The 23,148-nt window shown below is 37.4% G+C and overlaps 1 protein-coding gene across 13 annotated transcripts in view; it reads right to left on the bottom strand.

Moving 5' to 3' along the window:
• dab1a (DAB adaptor protein 1a) overlaps positions 1–23,148 on the bottom strand; it is a 368,118-nt gene that overhangs the window by 37,916 nt on the left and 307,054 nt on the right. For all 13 annotated transcript variants that reach the window (XM_046836335.1, XM_046836336.1, XM_046836333.1 and 10 more), the window contains 2 exons: positions 22,087–22,185; positions 4,565–4,696 (listed from right to left, as the gene is read on the bottom strand). In XM_046836335.1, coding sequence (XP_046692291.1) covers positions 4,565–4,696; positions 22,087–22,185 — 231 coding nt within the window. The remainder of the gene's footprint in view (positions 1–4,564; positions 4,697–22,086; positions 22,186–23,148) is intronic.

Below are 23,148 nucleotides of genomic sequence, written 5' to 3'. Positions count from 1 at the left end.
ATATGTATATTCCTGATAAAATGTATGTATATATACATATACAGCACAGACCAAAAGTTTGGACACACCTTCTCATTCAAAGAGTTTTCTTTATTTTCATGACTATGAAAATTGTAGAGTCACACTGAAGGCATCAAGGGCTATTTGACCAAGAAGGAGAGTGATGGGGTGCTGCGCCAGATGACCTGGCCTCCACAGTCACCGGACCTGAACCCAATCGAGATGGTTTAGGGGTGAGCTGGACCGCAGAGTGAAGGCAAAAGGGCCAACAAGTGCCAAGCATCTCTCGGGGAACTCCTTCAAGACTGTTGGAAGACCATTTCAGGTGACTACCTCTTGAAGCTCATCAAGAGAATGCCAAGAGTGTGCAAAGCAGTAATCAAAGCAAAAGGTGGCTACTTTGAAGAACCTAGAATATGACATTTTTCAGTTGTTTCACACTTTTTTTGTTATGTATATAATTCCATATATAATTCCACATGTGGTAATTCATAGTTTTGATGCCTTCAGTGTGAATCTACAATTTTCATAGTCATGAAAATAAAGAAAACTCTTTGAATGAGAAGGTGTGTCCAAACTTTTGGTCTGTACTGTATATACACATATACATATACACATATATATATATCATATAATTTTTAGGACTCTGTTGAAAGAAATATTATAGCAATTAGTAAATAACATTTTTAGTCCAGCTGGTAAACTGAACGGCTATTATAAACTACAGTCATTGCAAATGCACAAACATCAGGGACCCTTACATCAAACTAAAAAACTTAAGCAAGTGGTGAATCGGTGGTTAAGACATTGGACTTCTTATAAAAAAAAAATATTTAGAAGAGTTCAGGTCCCAGCCCCAACAAACTACTGGGCTCTAAATCCCCTAATTAGTTGAATAAATGAAATAATTCTTGCTTTGGTTCAGTATTATGAATGTAAGTTGCAATTCATTTATTAAAAAATCGATCTTAGCTGCTGATCTTTCTTAAAACATTTCCATTATTGTGGCTCCAGAATGTCTTTTTTGTTCTTACACAATAAGCTTTTTGGTGCAAGTTTTTGTCAATAAATTGAAAAAATAAATCAAGAAAAAGATATCATAGTATTCATATATTATATATTGTTAAATGCAACAAATATTTGTCTGAGAGTTATCATAGTTAGCAGATGGCTTCTTTCTGTGTAACCAGTTTATGTTTCTTGGATACATATTACAAAGCACAAGATTGTAACCAAAGTGTAAAACCTGGCTTAAGAGACAATAGACAGCATGTTTACTGACGTAGCAAGCCAAGAAAAAGAAACACAGCATCTCAAGACGTTCTGAATGACCCACTATAAGTTAAGCAGAGGGTTTTCGCTTGAGTTCTATATTTATCTTGTTCATTCATTTTATATCTGTTTTTGAGCATATAAATACACTCATTGTGCTGCTAAGTCATAGCTATAAAGAAGTAAGTCTGTCCCCTCTTAGTTTGATTAAAGAATCTGATGCATCTTTTACTCTCTAAATACTCTCTGATTATAGGTGACAGTACAAAGTGCTTTGCATCTAAAAAAGCCACATATGATCAAACTTGCGCTTTGTAGATAACTTCAAAGCTCCACGTTATCATTAAAAATGCACTACAGTCTAAATGCCATTAATAATCCACTAAATGCCCAAATGTACAGAGAACACTTGCACTTAGAATTTGCCTCTGGGTTTTATTTCTACTGCTTTCACCAGTGAACATCACATAGAAAAGCAATGCTTTTAGAAATGTAGGAAGAAAACATGCAGAGGGCAGATACCAAGGAAAGCAAGTCACTCAGTGTGAACAGAAAAGGTTACAACTGCAGGGTAAGGAAAGTAATCCTGGCTAAGAATCCAAAGGTGAAAGAGGTGGAGGTAAGTCAGGAATAAAACAAATGGAAACGTTGTTTATCATGTGGCTACGGAAAGAAAGATGGTGAATGTGGGTTTTGCCTGTATTAGTGTGCGTCATACCGCACAGGGTCACCTGCAGTTCAGAGCACGCAGTGAATGGATGGGATGGCAGAAGCAGTGTACTCATTGACTGTGAACAGGAAATCAATAGCAACATCCAGCATAGATCTGCAGCACTGCAGACTAGCAACATATTGCAGTAAGAGAAAAAAATTGGGGCAGAGAGAGAAAAGGAGAGAGAAAAAAAGAAGGGGAATGGTAGATAAAATCTTCAGACCAGCATTGCAGAGCTTCACCTTTTCATGCACAGTGGTACACAGTCTTTGTTTATGTTAATAAAGGATGCATCAAATGCTAGATAAATGAATTTTCTTAAAAGTGTCCTTGTGCAAATTGCACCTGCTGTCATTATAAAAGTCATTAATTAAGATTTCATGCAACACCTACCAACTATGGTGAGGGTGAAAGAGCTCTCTAAAGCTCTCTTTGAGTAAGATAATTAAACACTCAAATAGAAAAAGCTACAGAGCTTAAGAAAAGACTTTAAACATCCATGTTGCTGCAATTGGTTTGAGAATATGCAGGTAGAAATTTAATGGAAACACAAGTAATTTCCCTGGGCAGATTTCACAACACATACTCAGACTAATGATAAACTAAAAAAGATTACTGGAAATCAAATGCATTACAACCTGAAAGCAGCAACAAGAAGTTATACAGGGAATGACAGGAAATCAACTGCATTGCAATGATTTCCTTTCTAACACTATATGCAAAACTCCATGATACGATTCAGTATGTGCACACTCATGTATATACTATATATGTAATATTATATTTATAGTGTATCTATCTATCTATCTATCTATCTATCTATCTATCTATCTATCTATCTATCTATCTATCTATCTATCTATCTATCTTTTTTTTTTTCCCCTCCTTTTCTATATGGCAAAACTACTGAGACACCTGACTTCTCCAGCCGTATGTGTTTTTTTCCCAATAGTTTCCACTGATTTGAGGCATGTCATTTTATAGGAATACTGACTTCTAGAAAAATTGGAAAACTGACTTTTCACCTACATCAGTACTTGACTTTACAAACACCCTTGTGGCTGAATGAGCACAAATCTCCACAAGCACACTCCGAAATGTACATCTTCACAGAAAAGTAGACTAATGTGAAATGGGATGTTCAAAAATCATACAAATCTTTTGTGTATATATCAGTCTAAATGCATACTCACAGACTGAGCAGTCTTGATGGCTACAAATCGGTGATTGCCCTCTTTCCCACATACATAGCCAAAGGCTCGGTGGTCGGTGATATCCTTGGCAATGTATGAAATCTCATGAACTGCATGGTGGTGCTGAAGAACCTATAAAAATATAACATTATACATAATTAGGTAAACATATCAGAACTTAACATCAGCTAAGCACAGACTGCATAATGATTATATATATATTCTTAAGAATCAAAGGCAAAAGAAAGGCTTTTGTAGAGCTGTGATTATTAAATGGATAGTCAGAGATGTTCAGAGGTGCAAAAGCAAAGTCAGTAAATCCACAAATTAATAACGTTACTGTCACAGCGGTTAGTAAGTGGTGGAGCCGGGCAAAACGAGCGTTAAGATTACACCGGGACCACCACAAATGCTGAGGAATGGTCTCCGAACTGCAAGAATGTGGGTGAAAGTGAAAGAAAAGAAAGAAAGCTCTGCTTGGTAAAATATTGCCTGTCTGTCTTTGTTCCAGTGCAGTACCAGTGGGATTTGTTACATTTACTTTAGTGAGCATTAGTGGGTAGTTGTTAAATTTGTTCTATAAGTTCTATTTAGTGCTAAGTTTAAAGTTCAACACAAATATTGTAGATCCATGGTTGCAAAAAGTCTAATTAAAAAATAAAGAACACTGAACGGAGTTTAATGAGAAATGTTTTGCTTGGTTAGAGACTGATAAGGACACCTTTAAATTCTATCCATTTCTAAACTGCAGTTGGTATGGAGAATAAACCTGATGAATGTGTTTTTCAGAACTAGTGCTGAATGTCAGTATGCAACCTCTTTAACAGAAAGAGCCAGGTAACTGTTCAAAATCGACAGAAAAAAAAGGAGTTCTTTTAAAAGTGGCATGGAGTGTTAAGAGCTCACGTGGGAGGCTCCCCTAGCCCTCTCCTAAACGCCTGTATCCCTACTGGAGTAATATGGCAATCATCGACTGAACTCATCCAGTGGAAGTGGCAATCATCTCCTCTCCACCCACTCAGCTCCTGCTCATTATAACATCAGCGGCATAATTTCTACTCCTCACTTCAACAGCTTTGACGGTTTATTTGAGGGTGTTGCTCTATGTCTGTGTCATCTCATGGGGATTCGTTTGGCTGTAAGGTGCTATTTTTCTACTCTTGAACACATGGCACAGTACTTGACACGTTAAACAAACTTCTTTTGTCAAGAGAAAAGAAAACTGAACATTTAAAGAAATCGTCTTTGCACTATGGCTTCATGAGCACAAATCTCCACAAGCACACTCCGAAATGTACATCTTCACAGAAAAGTAGACTAATGTGAAATGGGATGTTCAAAATCATACAAATCTTTTGTGTATATATCAGTCTAAATGCATACTCACAGACTGAGCAGTCTTGATGGCTACAAATCGGTGATTGCCCTCTTTCCCACATACATAGCCAAAGGCTCGGTGGTCGGTGATATCCTTGGCAATGTATGAAATCTCATGAACTGCATGGTGGTGCTGAAGAACCTATAAAAATATAACATTATACATAATTAGGTAAACATATCAGAACTTAACATCAGCTAAGCACAGACTGCATAATGATTATATATATATTCTTAAGAATCAAAGGCAAAAGAAAGGCTTTTGTAGAGCTGTGATTATTAAATGGATAGTCAGAGATGTTCAGAGGTGCAAAAGCAAAGTCAGTGAATCCACAAATTAATAATGTTACTGTCACAGCGGTTAGTAAGTGGTGGAGCTGGGCAAAACGAGCGTTAAGATTACACCGGGACCACCACAGATGCTGAGGAATGGTCTCCGGAACTGCAAGAATGTGGGTGAAAGTGAAAGAAAAAGAAAGAAAGCTCTGCTTGGTAAAATATTGCCTGTCTGTCTTTGTTCCAGTGCAGTACCAGTGGGATTTGTTACATTTACTTTAGTGAGCATTAGTGGGTAGTTGTTAAATTTGTTCTATAAGTTCTATTTAGTGCTAAGTTTAAAGTTCAACACAAATATTGTAGATCCATGGTTGCAAAAAGTCTAATTAAAAAAAATAAAGAACACTGAACGGGAGTTTAATGAGAAATGTTTTGCTTGGTTAGAGACTGATAAGGACACCTTTAAATTCTATCCATTTCTAAACTGCAGTTGGTATGGAGAATAAACCTGATGAATGTGTTTTTCAGAACTAGTGCTGAATGTCAGTATGCAACCTCTTTAACAGAAAGAGCCAGGTAACTGTTCAAAATCGACAGAAAAAAAAGGAGTTCTTTTAAAAGTGGCATGGAGTGTTAAGAGCTCACGTGGGAGGCTCCCCTAGCCCTCTCCTAAACGCCTGTATCCCTACTGGAGTAATATGGCAATCATCGACTGAACTCATCCAGTGGAAGTGGCAATCATCTCCTCTCCACCCACTCAGCTCCTGCTCATTATAACATCAGCGGCATAATTTCTACTCCTCACTTCAACAGCTTTGACGGTTTATTTGAGGGTGTTGCTCTATGTCTGTGTCATCTCATGGGGATTCGTTTGGCTGTAAGGTGCTATTTTTCTACTCTTGAACACATGGCACAGTACTTGACACGTTAAACAAACTTCTTTTTGTCAAGAGAAAAGAAAACTGAACATTTAAAGAAATCGTCTTTGCACTATGGCTTCATGTACTGCATCCACAGGACCCCAATGCATTTGTAAGACATAGTAACTAATGGGTAAAATTGCTAAAACATAATGTTTAATCAAATTTCTTGCCTTCTGCTTGTGGGTACATGGGTATCAAGCTAAATAAAACATGGAAAATGTCCAACGCCAGGCGAAAGATCCGCGAAAACTCCATGGCTGTGCGCAATATAAAAATTTGTCTTCGAGGGATTAATGTAATACAAAGCGACAAAAGCCCCCTTCACCATCAGCTTTAATCTTTCAAGCACTTTCTGAGCCTTAGATGTGAAATCTCGCCCTCAAATAACCGTGCCTTCTTTTCCTTCTGGGTGGTTTGAAATTGGAAGCAGAGAAAATCCTTGAAAGATTAATTACTTGTGAAGCCATTCAAACAGCAACCTTCCTCTACCAATTTCACGGGATAGAATGTTGCCTTGAGCTCGAGTAATACGAGGATGTGATACCACTGTGGAGAGCCAACTTCCAATTATAATGACCTATTATAAAAATCGCACATACAAATACATATTGAAGAAGTGCACTTACAAGAAAGTGACACTTCTACATGTGCATGTCTGGCTGGGAAGCTAGCTAGCTAGCTAGCTAAAATACACTAAAGGGAACTGAATTATAAAGCAAGTTGGAATGTACTTGAGTTACACAACAAAATTATTAAGAATTTAATAACAAACATCTACTCTAAAGGATTATAAATGATTGAAATTGGTTAAATTTGTTTGGTGTCTCTTTATAAAGTTTTTAGATATACATCTTTCATAATATGTCTTTCAATAAATAGAAATATGACTGTACATTCCAATGCTGTATTAGCACACACACCATAAGTACCCGGAAACAACCTGAGCTTATTAGAAGGAGCCCAAGACAGAGGAACATGTTAAACCTTGCTCCTGTGGTGTATTAGCTTATCTTTCAGGGTTGGTATGCTATTTAGGTAGACAACAATAAGAAGCCGTGGATGGTGAATGCTGCTCTTAAAGAGATAATAAGAGACTGCAGTCCAAAGCTAAGCCTTTAAAACCCACATATTCACAGCTAATTAAACAAAACAGTACACACACACACACATATACACACACACAAGTTATAAACAGTAATGCAGTAATATGAATGCATGCTTATTCACCCAAGCTTTATTGGATCCTTTTGTATCTGCAGGCCAATGGTTTGTGATAAACTGCATTTCTTTTTTACCACTCTATTAACAGTCTTTAGGCCTGAGGAATATAAAATACTTGCTTCCAGGCTTATTCAGCCTGGGTTATTATAAGCATCAGTAAAAGTCAGAGAAGAGAAAGACCAAGGATCCCAAAGTTGGAAGTGAGTTTCCTAAAGCAGCACAGGGAAAGAAAGGCCCACAAATCCCTTAATCTACACTGATAACTATCTCCCGCCTGCCAAAAACAGTGTTAAAGCCAGCTTTCAGCATCCTAAATAAGCCTGCCCCATGTACCCAGCTTTTCTTTAACACACTTCTAATTCTCTTTATCTAAGTATTAGGCCAATGGTTGTCCCAGAGCTGAAAATGACTATAGGTTGTGGGCAAAGCAGAAAAAGCTTATCTTTTATATACAGTAGCATGCCTAGCTTTATCACAGCTAGCATACTGAGTTTGTAATTATTCAGAATCTTACATTTACTTCTCTTTGTTTATGGTTATGTGTTAAGTGAACACTGTCCTTACCAATGAAAACCTAAATGGTGGACTCACATTTGGCAAACACTCCAAGCATTAGACGTGTTTTCAAGAGATCTCATGCAGAAATATCAATCCGTAAGAACCATGGAAGGATAATTTGCTGTAGGATGCTTCAATCATTAGTCACATTTGTTTGCTCATGTTTACAGAATGTACACCGATCAGGCATAACTTCATGGAAACCAATCAGGCATAACATTATGACCACCATATTGTGTTGGTCCCCCTTTAGCTGCCAAAACCTAACCCATCGAACATTAACAGCATTACCTTCTTCAGCAGTTTGAGCTACAGAAGATCGTCTGTTGGATCGGACCACACGGACCAGCCTTCTTTCTCACGTGCACCAATGAGCCTTGGTTGCCCATGACTCTGTCACCGGTTCATTACTTTTCCTTCCATGGACCACTTTTGATAGATACTGACCACTGCAGACCAGGAACAACCCACAAGAGCTACAGTTTTCGCAGGAAAATATGCAAGAAATGTGGGCAGGAAATATATTCTAAGATACTTTGACCCAGTTCGCCCTTGTCAAACCAGCTTAAATTCTTACGCCTATATTTTCTGCTTTTCTAACACATCAACTTTGCAGACAAAATGTCCACTTGCTGCCTAATATATTCCACCCAGGTGCTATGATGAGGATATAATCAGTGTTATTCACTCACCTCCCATAATGTTATAATGTCATAATGTTATGCCTGGTCGGTGTATACACCTTCCCTGCACTTCACGGTGGAAAGAAATCTTTTTTACCTGCTACAATGAGAGCATCCTGATAGAAAGCAACACAGCCTGGCTAGGGAACAGCACCAAGCAGGACACTCAAGCTCTTCAAAGACTCATTTTTATCAGCTGATGAAACTATGCATAGTGTGCTCCCTAATCTGCAGTTTACAGCAAGCGATGCTGGATCAAGGCCAGGAAGAACTCAGGCATCCAAAGGCAGAAGTGTTTCAGTCAGATAGGATGATGATGAGTTTCTTTACGATGGCAATTCAGGCCCTTAACTAAGAGAACTAGAGACCGGACTTACGGCAATTATTACCCTTATATATAAACACTTTTTCACTAGGTTGCAAACTTGGGATACCATAGGATACCATTAGCCTAAACTAATGGAAAGAAAAATTATAGCACACTTTTTTAAACATAAAGACATAAGAAATGCGAGTATAAATGTTTTTGGAAAAGGTAGGTCTTCACCCGTCGTTTGAAGATAGGCAGTGACTCAGCTGTTCAGACATCTAGGGGAAGTTCATTCCACCCCCTCGGTGCCAGAACAAAAAAGGACAGATTTATATCTGCCCAGGTAACACCAACTACATAACCAGCTTTTCTTTGCACACACTTTTTATTAGGTTAACTCAGATACACTGTGCTCTACCATGCTGGGATATAAATACTGCTGTATGTATACTCCTCATTCTATTTCAGTGCAATGATATTATATTTGATTATATTTTAAATGCTAATTTACTCCTATTTTACTGACATCTATAATTTATTTATATTTTTTTTTATCATGGACCAGCTGTTAAAATGTTTTAAATGCATGTTGTACTGTGTATGGTTATGGTTCAAATTTGAAAGGAATCTGAAGGAAAATCCTCTGCTATATGGATCTATAGTATCGCAGACATACAAAGAAACTTGGGGATTCTAGTGCACACTATTATTTATTGTGATTTTCATTACCATTTGCCTGACATAATGAAATTGATGTAGGATTTTATAGCCCCCATTATCCAGTGTTGGAATGGATATAATCTGATTTCAAATACAAACAAATGAACTTATTGACGCAGGTGTTTCACTGATTTAGGAACACATCGTCTTGGGGGAAAAAATAAATGAATCTTTCATTTCTGTGTTTGTGTTTGAGAAAATAAAGGAGAAAGCAAAAGCCAAAAAAAAATCTTAACTCATACCAAAAGTGGCAGCTCGGTGTATAGAAAAGCGGCTTTGCTCTAATAGTTTAATATTTTACCCTCTGAAACACAAACTAGAATCTGTCGGCTTGAAGCACGCCCAAAAGCTACATAGCACAAAGTCTTCAGGTTACACATTCATCAAGGCACAGCAGAGGAAAAGGTAGAGGCACTAACGCTTTGTTTTTTTCTGACACCTTTGTCCTTTAAGAGGTAAAAAAAACTGATGGTGTGTGTGATCAGCGCACCAACTACAATCCCTCTCTTTTGTGAGGTGTGCTGATGTAATGCTATAAAAACAGTTACAACAGTATATACAGGATCAAACACTATTATGAAAAGAAACATACAACTTTATGCACTACCTGATAAGTGTCTTAGTTGATATGAAAAGACTTTTTAGTGCCAGTTTATGCCAAATATTTAAAATAAGCCTCTGCTAAAGACAGAAGATGACTCACATTACCTCATTGGCTCCATCGTCATTCATCTCCATATCAAGATCAAGATCTTGCAATCTCTGTGGACAGACTATCTGACCTCTGCACTGCATGCAACCTTGGGGTAACAAGAGCCAATCAACTCTCCCTTTCTTCACACACGGCTAATCTGTCACATGGTATCCTATACAACATCAGAAGAATTCAGCTAATACAATACACACAGGTCACTCAGCTGTTTGTTAGGTCCTTCATCATTTCAAGATTCTACTACTCAGTACTGGCACGTTTGAGAAACAATAAACTTCTTCAAGTGATTCAGAATGCAGCCCTATGACTTATTGTCTCCAACACCACAACATTGCTGTGCTCCCTCCATTAGCTTTCTGTAGCTGCCTGCTTCAGATTTACAACACTCTTGCTTGCCTACAAAGCCAAATTTCCCTTCGTTATTGGTGGTTAAGGCAGAGGCACCGATAGTAGACTGCTGGAACTATCAGCAAAAATCCTTACCAATAGTTTTTCCGGCTTCTGGTCCGCTGTCATTATGAGAGCGGCCTCCAGAGGTGAATCACTGATGCCACAAGCTGTTTGCTTTTACATGTGAGAAGGCGTGCTGCATAGGGAGTGTTATATTTATTATTTATAAATTATTAGTTATATAATTTTTATTTATATATAATATAATATAATATAAAATATAATATATTATATAATATATTTATTAATGGATATACTTTTTTACATGGAGTGTTTAAGTTTTTTATCCAGTATTCATTCTATAAACAATAGGGTTGATTAATCGGTTATCGGTCAATACGATCCAACCTAGCAATTGGTATAGGTAAAATCCACTATTGGTCAACCTCTTGATATTTGTTAGATTCACCCGCCAACCATATGCAGATGCAAAAGTATGTAAACGTTTGATTTTAAAAGCAAAGAATATGAAAAAAACTTCACTGATAGTAATAATGCTCTTTTAATAGGTTATATATCTACTTCAAAGTAATTCTCATTTGTCTATATGATGCATAACAATAATCAACTAATCTAGTATTAGGAGGCATAATAAATTCACAATAATACTGGCTGTCATTCTGAGCTATGTCATTTTCTGAAATACTAGATGTACTAGATGCTGATTTATATCATAAATATATGTCACCTTCATTATATAAAGGAAAAAATAAAAACGTTTGAGGACCCCTGGTCTAAAGACTTACAGTGTATGTATATATACACACATACACACACACACACACACACACACACACACACACACACACACACACACACACACACACACACATACATAAGTGCTAGTTTCAACACAAAGCAGAGGTGGTTTTTATTTTGGATTCTAATATAATGCACATTCTCTGCATTGTGTTCAAGCACACCGATCAAACTCATCTCCTGGCTACCAATCCAAAGCATTGTGGATCATGGATGTGGGCATTTCAGTGTTTATGAACAAAAAATCCAAACATCCAAACAGCAAAATCAAAGGTTTTGACTTATTCTTAGTGAAATGTATTGAAGCTAGCAAACCGTGTCAGGAACTGTAGGTAACTGGTAAACAATTGTTTAATGTTAAAAATGTTTTAGCAATTAAAAAAACATTAATCATTAAATACATTCAATGATACATTGAAATTAAAATGTATGGTGGATGGGGTTACGGGTCCCTTGAGTAGCAAAGAGCGCTGCGGAAATACTAGATGTACTAGATGCTGCTTTATATCATAAAATGAATGTATTTTTTTTTACTCCTATTTGAGTAAATATTTAAAATTAATAATACTATTCTTCTGTGTGTACAGTTTTTGCTTTCTTCACCCACCACTGTGTGTCCAAAACAGACCTGTGGAACTAATAGATCTATACATCTCTGTAAAAAGAAGATTTAAAAAAAAATGTTTGCTTTTGATCTGTAGTATGGTACCCAAATAGATTAAAAAGACTGATTGTGTGTGTGTGTTTGTGTGTGGACAGTAGTATAAAAAAGAGAATAGAGTTAGGGCAGTGTCACTGTGGCTACTCACTCCGGAATTAAGATTTGTTTTGCGTATGCAAGAAAACGCTAAAGAATCAATAGCGCAGGAAGTGGCTAGCAGCTAACGATAGCGATATGGATTTAATATTCAAGATTTTCATTTGTCACATAATTATATGCAAAATGCAACTTGCAGTGAAATGAAAAGTTGAAAAAAGAAAAATCTTGAAATCTTGACTTTATAGCGCTAGCGTTAGCCTTATAAAGGGAGGGTGATGATTGGAGACAGGTGAAGGTGATTAGTATGAAGGCGAGGCGCTGCAAGTGTGCTGAGTGGCCAGTGGTTCCCTGACATTTAGAAAATGTAATATTTAAATGTAAAACACACTTACATACTTTATTTAATTTAATTAAATCAATTTAATTTGTGCCAATTGAATTAATTACTCAATTTAATCAATATAATAAAAAGTATATTGCATTCATTTGATTTATTCTATTTTGATCAAATACAATAAAATATTATTTTATATATTATTTAACCAAGCATGCATTTTATTTAAAATTGTTTTAAAAATGTAAACTGTTCAAAAGTTGATGATTACAAACATTAATAATAATAAACTGCATTAATAAAAAAAATACAAGGAATTTTAAGTTTTGCATTTCTCCCCCTAAACGTACCAAAACTGAACCGAACCGTGACTTAAAAACCGAGGTATCTACAGAACCGCGAATTTTGTGTACCGTTACACCCCTAGTGGATAGTTTATTTGATGAGACATTTTTTTTTCTTTTATAACAAAAGAAATGTACACAGCAACAAAGGGGACATACTGATGGCAAAAATATGAGATGGGAGGAAATACTTGTCATTTAAAAATATACTGCTCTGCATTTGTGTGCAAGCAAAATATTTTTCGTGGTCCCCAGAGAAACATTATGTTCACGCTGACATTTTTTACGTTTCCCAGCCTACTGCAGCAACTAAAGGATAAAATTAACATGTTTCATCAAGCATGAGTAACTTTCAGTGCAATATTTCAGGAATAATTTAGGTGTCTTACATGCCTTGAACTAACCAATGATTTTCTGTATACATGAGTCTAAAATAAAAGCATCCTATAAAGAGCTTTCAACCATTGCACTGCTGCTAGCCTGAAAACACATTTGTCAAGCTTTACATTTACATTACATTTGTCAGTAGGTTTTTCTTAGGTAAGTAAGTGGATCTGGAGGGATCAGGGATTTAGAGTGCTTTGGTGAACTGGGATATCTAATTGCTGTCGTCCCTTCGTTTGTTGACGGAGGTGTGGCGAGCTTTTTCTTCCCCCTCTCTCTGTCAAGTTAAACATACTCTTGAGGCACCAGTGACCAGTAATCCTGTCCCTTTCTCCTTTTCGGATCTGCCCGATTCATCCAGAAGCGCTACCTCTAGGTAGAGTTCTCTTCATTTGGAGACACTCTGTGCAGCTGGAGATGGTTCCACATGAACAGCGTAAAGATCCAGGAAATTACTGATCAACACAAGAACTGAATTGGACTGTAATTAATAACAACAGTCTACTACAATGGCTCAGGACCACAATTTGCGTCAAAAAGGAGGCAGCAAAGCTTCCAAACTCCTATTCTGTACATTAAACCTGAGGTCTGACCAGCCTGCAGAAACACACATTGCATTGAGTTTCTTCAAACACACTGTTCATTCTCCTGAACACCCCGGCAAGAGCTAGAGGAAAACAGAGTGAGACAGAACAGATATCAATCTTTCAGTAGTATTGTGGGAGACTGACAACAGTGGCATAAGTGACAACCTAGAATTTTCCGTCTGTAGCTGCTGTGCATCAATAGTTTATCATGATTATTATAACTTCCTCATTCCACAGCCACTTTCTGTCTGTTCAATGGATTTATTTCCCTTGACTCATCACTTATTTCCCCTTCTCCCTCTCTCCATCGCAACCTTCTCGAACATTCCATCACTCTTTCATGTACACATGAATACTCATACCCACACACACATGCTCAAAGGCATTCTGTTGACTTGCTTCATAAGACAGGAGCTGTCATTCTTTAATAGCCTTCATTAAGAGAATAAGCGCTCTTAAGCTCACGTTACATTAGCCACAGGACTAAATGATGAGAAGCTAGCATTTTCACATGCCCTTGTCACAGCAGGCCAAAATCATCCAAGTTAGTATCCAACAAAACCCAAAAAATAACTTTTTTCGCTCTCAGTCTCTATTGCAGAAAGCTGCAGAAATTTCGGCACATTCGGCAAGCTTTAAAATAATTTGCTATGCCTTAATGTTATTTTTCGATAGAGTGAAAAGCATTTACATCTTACAAGTTTGTCAATCGACCTCACAGACACACTCCAGATGTTAAGGTGAATGTGCTCATAATAAATAATAGCCCCAAAGCGATGAGAGGAACGGTGTGTTTTCTTTATTTTTCTTTACTTTTTAAGTTTGGTTTTATTCCCATCACTCAACCTTCATGACCCTCTCTCTATGCGACACACACCTCAAAGCCAGGTAGCCGCTAATTAGAGGCTGTCATGGTGGAAACTGTGAGCATTATAGCCAGGGCTTTTGATTAGAAAGCGAGGGAAAGCAAGAAGGAGAAGCGCACAGATGAGTGAAGGGCTCCTCCGCCTCTCATGCTCCATGTCTGCAGGCGACTAGGCCTGGGAGAGAGGTAATTAGTGAGGAGAGGACCGAACTCAATCACAGTTGCCACCTGTGCCAACACACACATAGTCACACATGCACACAGAGCGAAACAAGTGGGTGGGCAGTCAAAATGACTCCCTTGAGAGAAGAATTGGCAAGAACTTCAGAAATCAGCCATCCGTGGCTCCCTGTGGGGAAAGTGCAACATATGGAGCGTGTGTATGATGTGTGTTTGTGTGTGTGGAATGCAGTCTGTGTGAGTATCTCTCCAGAAATCTACGTAAGTCTAAAGAGACTTAAAATGATAAATGATTTAAATTAATAAAGTATTTTTTAGTGCTTCCAAGCACCAATACCTTGAGTTCTTGCATGCTTGATTTAATCTATTTGTGACATCTTTAAATTCAAATATTTTTTATTGATGCAGTCCTCATTTCCTCCGCACACACACACACACACACACACATACACACACACACACACACACACACACACACAGGCCTGCACGTGTGCTCTCTAATGATATTAGAGTAAGTGGAACAGACATAGTCATTTACATCAACATCTGTTTTTATGCATGCCAAACTGCTTTATTGGAGCGGTCAAATCTAATTTCCATGCAAATCAGAAGCAGCGGACGTGGGAGATGACACTCCGGGCGTGTCGGGGCTGACTTATGAAACTAAGTCCTGATTGAAATGGCTAACCATATTGGACATATTATGGAAATCTGACATGATTGGGGCGAAGGCTCATTCGGCAAATTTCATTTCTACACATCAGTAAATTTTACGCTTACAAGACTTTTTTTTAAAAATACCTTAGAAGTAGAGTGTAACCATACACACATTTAATTCTACAAACTGTGCCTTTTTTTTTAGTTAATGGTAAAATATTTGTAAATAGTTTGTAATATGTTCCACTACACTTGTTAGCAGCTCTTTTGAAGCAAATCCTATCTTGCTTTCTATTTTCTTTTTAGAAAATGCAAAATGTAATTATTATCCTTTATCTTCAGGACAAAATTTTTGTCAGCTATCTATCCGAAAATTAATTGCAATCCAAAAAAATACTGCCCTACAAAGAATGAATGGGGAATAAAACACATGGTTTTACAGCTTAAACATTGTTCAGCTGACATGCTTATATCACATATCCTCTCATACATTTACATTTTTTACATTACATTTATGACATTTGGCAGACATCCTTATCCAGAGCGACTTTTAGTTATCTCAGTTATACAGATGAGAAGTTGAGGGTTAAGGGCCTTGATTGGATTTAAACACATGTTCTTCCAATCAGAGGTCCACAGTGATGGACAGTAAAAAATTAAATGTAATTCATTACTGTTCTCAAGTAGCTTTTTCGTGTATATGTACTTTACTTTTATTATAATTATTTTTACTTTAACGTCACTACATTTCAAAGTCAACTACAGTGGTACCTTGAACTACGAGTGCATTAATGTATGAGTTTTCCGAGGTACGAGCGGTCACTATGTCGTTTTTTTGCTTTTTTGTCACATTTCTCACTTAAATTTACAATACACACTGATATAAAATTAGTCTAGATCAACACATAGGCAAACAGATACATAGCTTTTCATACTGACTGGCATATTTTAAGGTTTGCATGGAAAAGCGCCGCTCACATTTTCTTAAAAAAATGTTAAATCAAATCTCTCTCTCTCTCTGTCAAACATGACAGGAGGTTTGCTCTTCCCTCTAAAGCACTCCATCTCTCTTAGTGCAAGTGTTAATAATTTCGAGTGGATGATTTTGGCAGGCCTTCAGAAGACCAGGCCTCAATGCGATTAACTGAGTCACTGTAACTCGTGCAGAGTTCTGCTGAGTCGTGTTAATGATATTAGGAACTTGCTCCTCTTTTACAGACAGCGGCATGCAGGGAGATGCCAACGAGCAAGAACTGTGAAGTGTAGAGGCATGGGCATAAATACCAAGACATTATATTGGATTTGAGGACACACTGTGTCAATGCACAGCTTGTCAACACTAAATCAGGTTTTAAAAGATAAGTAGATGAGATAACAGTTCGAGGTAATAGTTCGAGGAAAAATCACATAAGCCTGTAAAGGTCAGGTGTTCAAATTATTTCATCCATATAATGGAATTTATCCTGTTTCATATATTTTTTTGTTGCATTCAAACTATAGAATGGTAAAATATAGTCTCACTAATAAGACTCACTTTTTAAAAACTGGCCAGTGGATGCTCCTTTACGACTGCTTCACCTCCCATAGAAAATTGGAATGGGAATAAAAAGAAAGAGCTTTTTGAAATATTTTATTGAATTGTGTTTATTTTTAATCTGATTACAATGACAGTACTCATATTAAACGAAATAAGTCTGTAAATCTGTTGGCTCTGTAATCAAATAGTTGGCCTGACATCATTTTAATATTGGTGAATATCTCTGAAATTTGACAATCGCTTCAATGTGAGGCACTTATCATTCACCCCACATAATTTCTTAATGTTGGCCCAGGGTCAGGTTAAATGAGTTAGCTAGGATTTCATCTCATTTATAATTAATAATGCATTTTTATAAAAAAAATTATATTCATATTTGATCCATCTAGTATGTAAACTAGCTGGATTATAGTACAGAATGGCTGAGGATAGTACAGCATGGAACATATAGTATAACTGCTAAGCTAAAGAGCTTTCTCTATTTGCTGATGTTCTATGAAGGTCATGGTCCAATTTGGTCCACGGGCTGTTTTTTGCCAACCCAGAATCTCTTAGGATTTCAGAGCCTCAGACCACCAAAGGGTAGTTTAATCCCTCTGTGAAAATGATTCCCAGGTCTTCTCTGTCATCAAGTCTTCAAAATTTGAACTGGGAGTTGACAGTCCCTTTCTAACTTGACTGGTGTCGCACTCTTGCACTGCTATTTGCTTCTTCTCTCTTGTTTTTATTGTACTCTCCTTTCTTTGTACTTTATATTCATTGGTCTCTTCTTTAAAAAAAAATGTGCCAATTCTTCAGGGACACAGGTAAAGGTCCGTTAAAGTTGTTTTTCAGGTCTTCTTCTATCTGGGATTTTTAATGCTGATAGGCTGTTTGTAACCAGGGGTCAGGCGGACCGACAGTATACAGAAGAAGAGTGTTGGGGGAAAAAAATGAGAGAGAAAAGAACAACGTTTTATAGGCCAGAGAATGTGGCAGTGGATTAAAAAAGGGCAGTGAATGAGAGGGATAGACAGAGATGAAGAGAGATGGAGAGGAGTAGCAGTATAAGGTATGGCCTTGAAGGTAATAGAGGACAGCACTTTTCAGGGCTAATAAAAACTTTAAAACAGCCGCAGTGACAGGACCCAGTCATCCTGCCTCATAGCCTATCACTGTGATATACAACCTGGCCGCGAACACACACACACACACAGGCCTGACTCCTCTATTTTTCTATAAGAGCTCTAAGTTGCAGGATTACCAAGATGGTGACACAAGAGCTCTGTAATAGAAAAGAGCAGCAGAGGCTGGAGTGTCATCAGCCTTTCCACAGCGATGTCACCTCTTCACAAAATCACTTTGAACAAGGCACCAGGAGAACAAGGCACAGAGGAATGACACGCAACAAATGTTTATTAGACAAGGGACTACAATTTGATTATTATTTACTCATACATCCAACTCAATTTTCGACACAGTTGCCAGCTTTATATATATAGAGTTACATGTGTATTTATGTGTCCTTAAGTGGCAGCAGCACAATTTGCAACATCATGCAGATATAGGAAAGTGTGATCTGAATGACTTAAACTGTGGTATGGATGGATGTGCTGGTGTGAGGGTTTTTTTTTAATGTGTATCTGTCCGGCCCTGTGTATTGTCTTTTGTCTTGCACTGGGGTGCACACAATGCATTTTTGACGTGGCTTCTTAGTTCTGTGTTTTATTCTTCTTCATCTTTTTTCGGCTGCTCCCATTAGGGGTCACCACAGCGGATCATCCGTCTCCATGCTACTCTGTCCTCTACATCTGCCTCTTTTAAACCCACTACCTGAATGTCTTCCCTCATTACATTCATAAAGCTCCTCCTTGGCCTTCCTCTTTTCCTCCTTCCTCAGCATTCTCCTACCGATATACCCCATGTCCCTCCTCTGCACATGACCAGCTCTATGTTGTATAATGTACTGTAGAACTATGCTGTTTTACAGTATGTAGCACCAGGGTTCTGGAGAAACTCTTTAATTTCACTGTGTACTGCGTCAGCCATATATGGTTGGAACAACAACTTGACTTTTTCATAAACTGCTGATCTTGGAATCTGACACACAAAGAATAGTGTGGAAAAACACTGAGTGAGTGACAGTTCTGGGGGTGGAAAGATTTGCCAGAATGTTTCAAGCTAAAATTCCCAGGAGATCAGCCGTTTATGAAATACTCAAAACAGCTCTTTTGGTCACAGAATCACAGAATTTGTATTTATTTTGATATTTGAATATTGTGTTCCTAATAAAAAGGATGGTGTGTTTATATGTGATACAACAGAGTTTCCAAACTAAAGGTATTACATACAGGTTCTGTAATGCATGTAAATGCATAGTGGCACATACAGTTGTATCGTTAGAAAAATTCTCTGCAGAGAACACAAGCTCCCTTGGAATTATTATTTTTTGTCAGAAACAGGTTTGAAAAACAGCTAATAGAGAAGATCAGCAAAAGCGCACACAATCTGTTCAAAGAAATCGAGAGCTCTTCAGTGATCAGTAGTCAAATGTTAGAATTAAAAATCCACACCTCGCTTCACAATCACACCCGAAGATAATGTCAAGTGGACTGGAGGACGAATAAAACAGACGGACCTGATATGAAATAAAAGTCTGCAATATTAGCTCTTTTACTGGTGCAGTGATGATGTCAGAATATGCTAACATCATCTGTCTGTCCTTTATCCTCACTATCCTCTCCACTAAAGCCCATAAACATCATCACAATAAATCCATCCGTACTCTTTTTCTCCTCTAATAACCTGGTGTACGGATCACGAAGAAGCAATTTTCCCTGAGTTTAAAATAAAAGTAGAACAAAAGCAGTGGACTGGCAGAAACTGGAAATTGAGTTTATAGCAATATAATACCAGCAATGAAACTTCCCTTACCCTGCATTTAAAGCAACTATTCATTTTTTATATATACATGCAATACATTTCAGCAATTTTAGCAATGGCAATGAATGACACAATGAGTGTTTCTGTATTTGCTCCTGTTTTTGTAAATTAGATGCAAAGTAGTAAAGTGACAAACCCAAATGACTGGTTCAAATAGTTTATCTGACCAATTATTTTGCATGGTACAACATTTTTTATTCCTCCTTATACAACTTTAGCACCTATTAGCACTTAATTCATATACACTGCTAGACACAAAAGAAATAGCTGTGGTTTCATAATACCCTCATATACATCCTCTAATTGAATATGTATGTCTTTGAAAAGTGTTTATTGCTAGTACAGTTTGCTTGCATGGCTAAATAGATAATAGCATGATAAAAAACATGTAAAGTCAAACCACCCACAAACTCATTATTGTGTTGGTAGAGTAGAAGATATACAGATCTAAATTCAACTGGTGGTGTCTTTGTTAAGTGTATGTAGGTAGTTAGAACAGTTAGAGTGCACCTTAAACAACCAATTTTGACACATAAAATAGAGTTTATGGATGAAAGTATTGGGACACCTAAATTACTTTTCTAGCCATCGATATGTGATTCTTCACTTAACTGTTACCACAAAGTTGGAGGCACACAGTTTTATAAAATGTCTTTGAATGTGGTAGCATAACATTTTCCCCTTCACTTGAAATAGTACTCCATGCTTTACATGGGTTGGAGTAGAAGATCTTGGGTGGCCTGCAATAGAGCTCTGACCTCAACAAAAGTGAAAACCTTTGGGATGATCTAAAAATCTGACTGCACCCCAGAGCTCATCACCTTTCACCAGAACATGACTTTACTAACACTGTTGTGGCTGAATGTGTAGAAATCTCCACAAACACACTAAAATCTGGTGAAGCATTTTACCAGAAATGAGGCGGTTATTAATGTGTCTGGAAAGTATTCACAGCCCTGTTATGTTACAGCCTTATTCCAAAATGGATTCAATTCATTATTATTATTATTAGTTTGTTTGAAATCTTTGCAAATGTATAAAAAAAAAACAAAAAAATTCAAGTATTCACAGCCTTTGCTCAATACTTTGTTGATGTTAATTATAAACATCATATGTGGTAAGAATTAAGCAAATGTGCAATGTTTTAAGAAACTATTTTGTGCTACTTAGCTATGTACATAAAATCCTGGTGAGGAAAGATACACGTGTGGATATTAGCACGTGCGGGAGAAGTGAGTGAGTTAAGGTTTTCTTTTGTTTATGTGATTTAGAATGTATATGGATTGGCCAGATGTGTGTGGTGTATTGATTAATGTCAGGATTACCACCCCCGTGTTGTATACCGTGTTTTACCGTATGCGGTTCATTTTGTACATTTTTGTCCATTGTGCACTGTTTTGCACTACAGTTTCTTATACCATTGTCCATATCATTTGACAATCGGAGTGCTGCACTATTTTGCATTGCATCAGCTTGCACTGTAACGATTTAGTCAGTCTGTTGGAGAACAGATTTTGTCAATTTTTGTTTTATTCTTTTTTTTGTTTTCTCTTAAATCCAAAATCCCACATTGGGGATCTATCAGATAAATAAAACCTGAAAAAGCAATTTTACTGTTTTTGTGTGTATAATTTCTCTACCCACCAACACATAAATATATATAAAACCTGTGTTTTACTCCCTCTAGCCTGTTGTCCTGTGCTGTAGGTTACCAGTCTCTTTTCCAGAGAGCTGGCACATGGACTTGTAGCTAGCTTGTCTAAAGCCTGCAGCATTTTATCCCGACACATCTATTCAATTAGGCCTGTTTGATTTCCCCTGAGTGAATGCCCCTCTCTCCTCTCCTCAAAACGCATCATTAACACAGACTTAGCCTTCCCATCGGACCTCCTGCCTCGAGTCAGGCCCAAACTACAGAGCTGCTCTGAGTCCAGGAAACTAACATGGCAGCCTAAAGCTTTCTGAGAAGGCACAGGAGCCCCATTTAGTTGGCTATCACTGATGCTTTATGAGCAGAAAACACATTAAACCAGGCAAAGCCAGGCTTAAAGTCTTGACCAAATATCACTCACAGGCCCAACCATTTAATACAAGCCAACCCAGTTCAAGTTTACTGTCAGAACATTGTTTAAAGCTGTGGTTTACAAAATCGGGTCTGTGCATTATAGCCCTGTGTGTGTTTGTGCATGTGTGTGTGCATCTGCTTTGTTAAGAATTTGTGGAATTTGTTAGAAAAAAAACAAACCTTCCAGGATTCCTGTGCTGCAAGTAGCAAACACTCTGCTTCATCCAGAATATACAGGAATAGTGTTTTAAAAAATCTTTCCTTGCATGCATTTTCCTTACTCACCCCTGACTTTTCATCAAAGATCTTGATCCCACCAAATGACACCGTAAGAAAAACTTTCTGCTTGTGTTCTCCTTTCGAGCGTGCTGAGGCTGCGATCCCCTACACAGAACAAAAAGTATATACAAATTCAGAACCTTGAAGCTGAAAGATTTTGAAGTGCATATGCAATATAAGCTAAATATAAGACTAGATTAGATTCAACTTTATTGTCATTGTGCAAAGTACATATACAGTGCCAATGAAATGCTATGTTAAATGAGGGTATGGGTCCATATGTACAGGGGTGAGAGTGACTAATGTACAGAAGGAGCAGTAGGTAATAATATATGGTACATATAGTAATATACAGTATAACTGTATGTTAACTGTAAGAAGATAACATGCTCAAATAACATGATATGCATACACTATATTCCAAAAGTATTGGGTCACCTGGTCATAAGTTTGGTATGTGATTTTTAAACATTACAATCCACATTTTAGTCCCAATTTGCTCCTATAATTCGCTCTACTCTACGTCGAAGCTGTTCCACTAGTTTTTGGAGTTTGCTTATGAATATTTGTGTTCATGAGCCAGAAGGGTATTATGAAAGGCAGGAACTGATGTAGGTGAGGAGACCTGGGGTTTCATCTCAAATCTTCATCCCAAATGGTTTTCAGTAGGGATGAGATCAGAGCTCTATAGCAGGCCACATTTAAGATCTTCCTCTACAAAGCATGTAAACCAGAACTTCAAGGAGCTCACTGTGCACAGCGGCAATGTCATGCTGGAATAGGTTTTGGGTTTCCAAGTTCAATTGAGTGCCTCCAGCTTTGTGGTAACAGTTTGGAGAAGAACCACATATAGCAGGAAAGGTCAGGTGACCCAATACTTTTGGAAATATAGTGTATACTCTACAGTATATCAATATACACATCAGTATACAGTAGTGCAATAAAAATCATAAGTTATGAATGGTGCAAAGATGCACAGTGGATGAAGTGCAATGCAAATAAAAAGTGACAGTGCATTTGTGTATTTGTTGACATTATATGATCTGCTGTTCAGTGCAGTAACAGCAA

Source organism: Silurus meridionalis, chromosome 23 (genome assembly GCF_014805685.1).
Source record: "Silurus meridionalis isolate SWU-2019-XX chromosome 23, ASM1480568v1, whole genome shotgun sequence".
NCBI classification, from domain to species: Eukaryota; Metazoa; Chordata; class Actinopteri; order Siluriformes; family Siluridae; genus Silurus; species Silurus meridionalis.
This window is presented reverse-complemented; position numbering and strand designations above follow the sequence as displayed.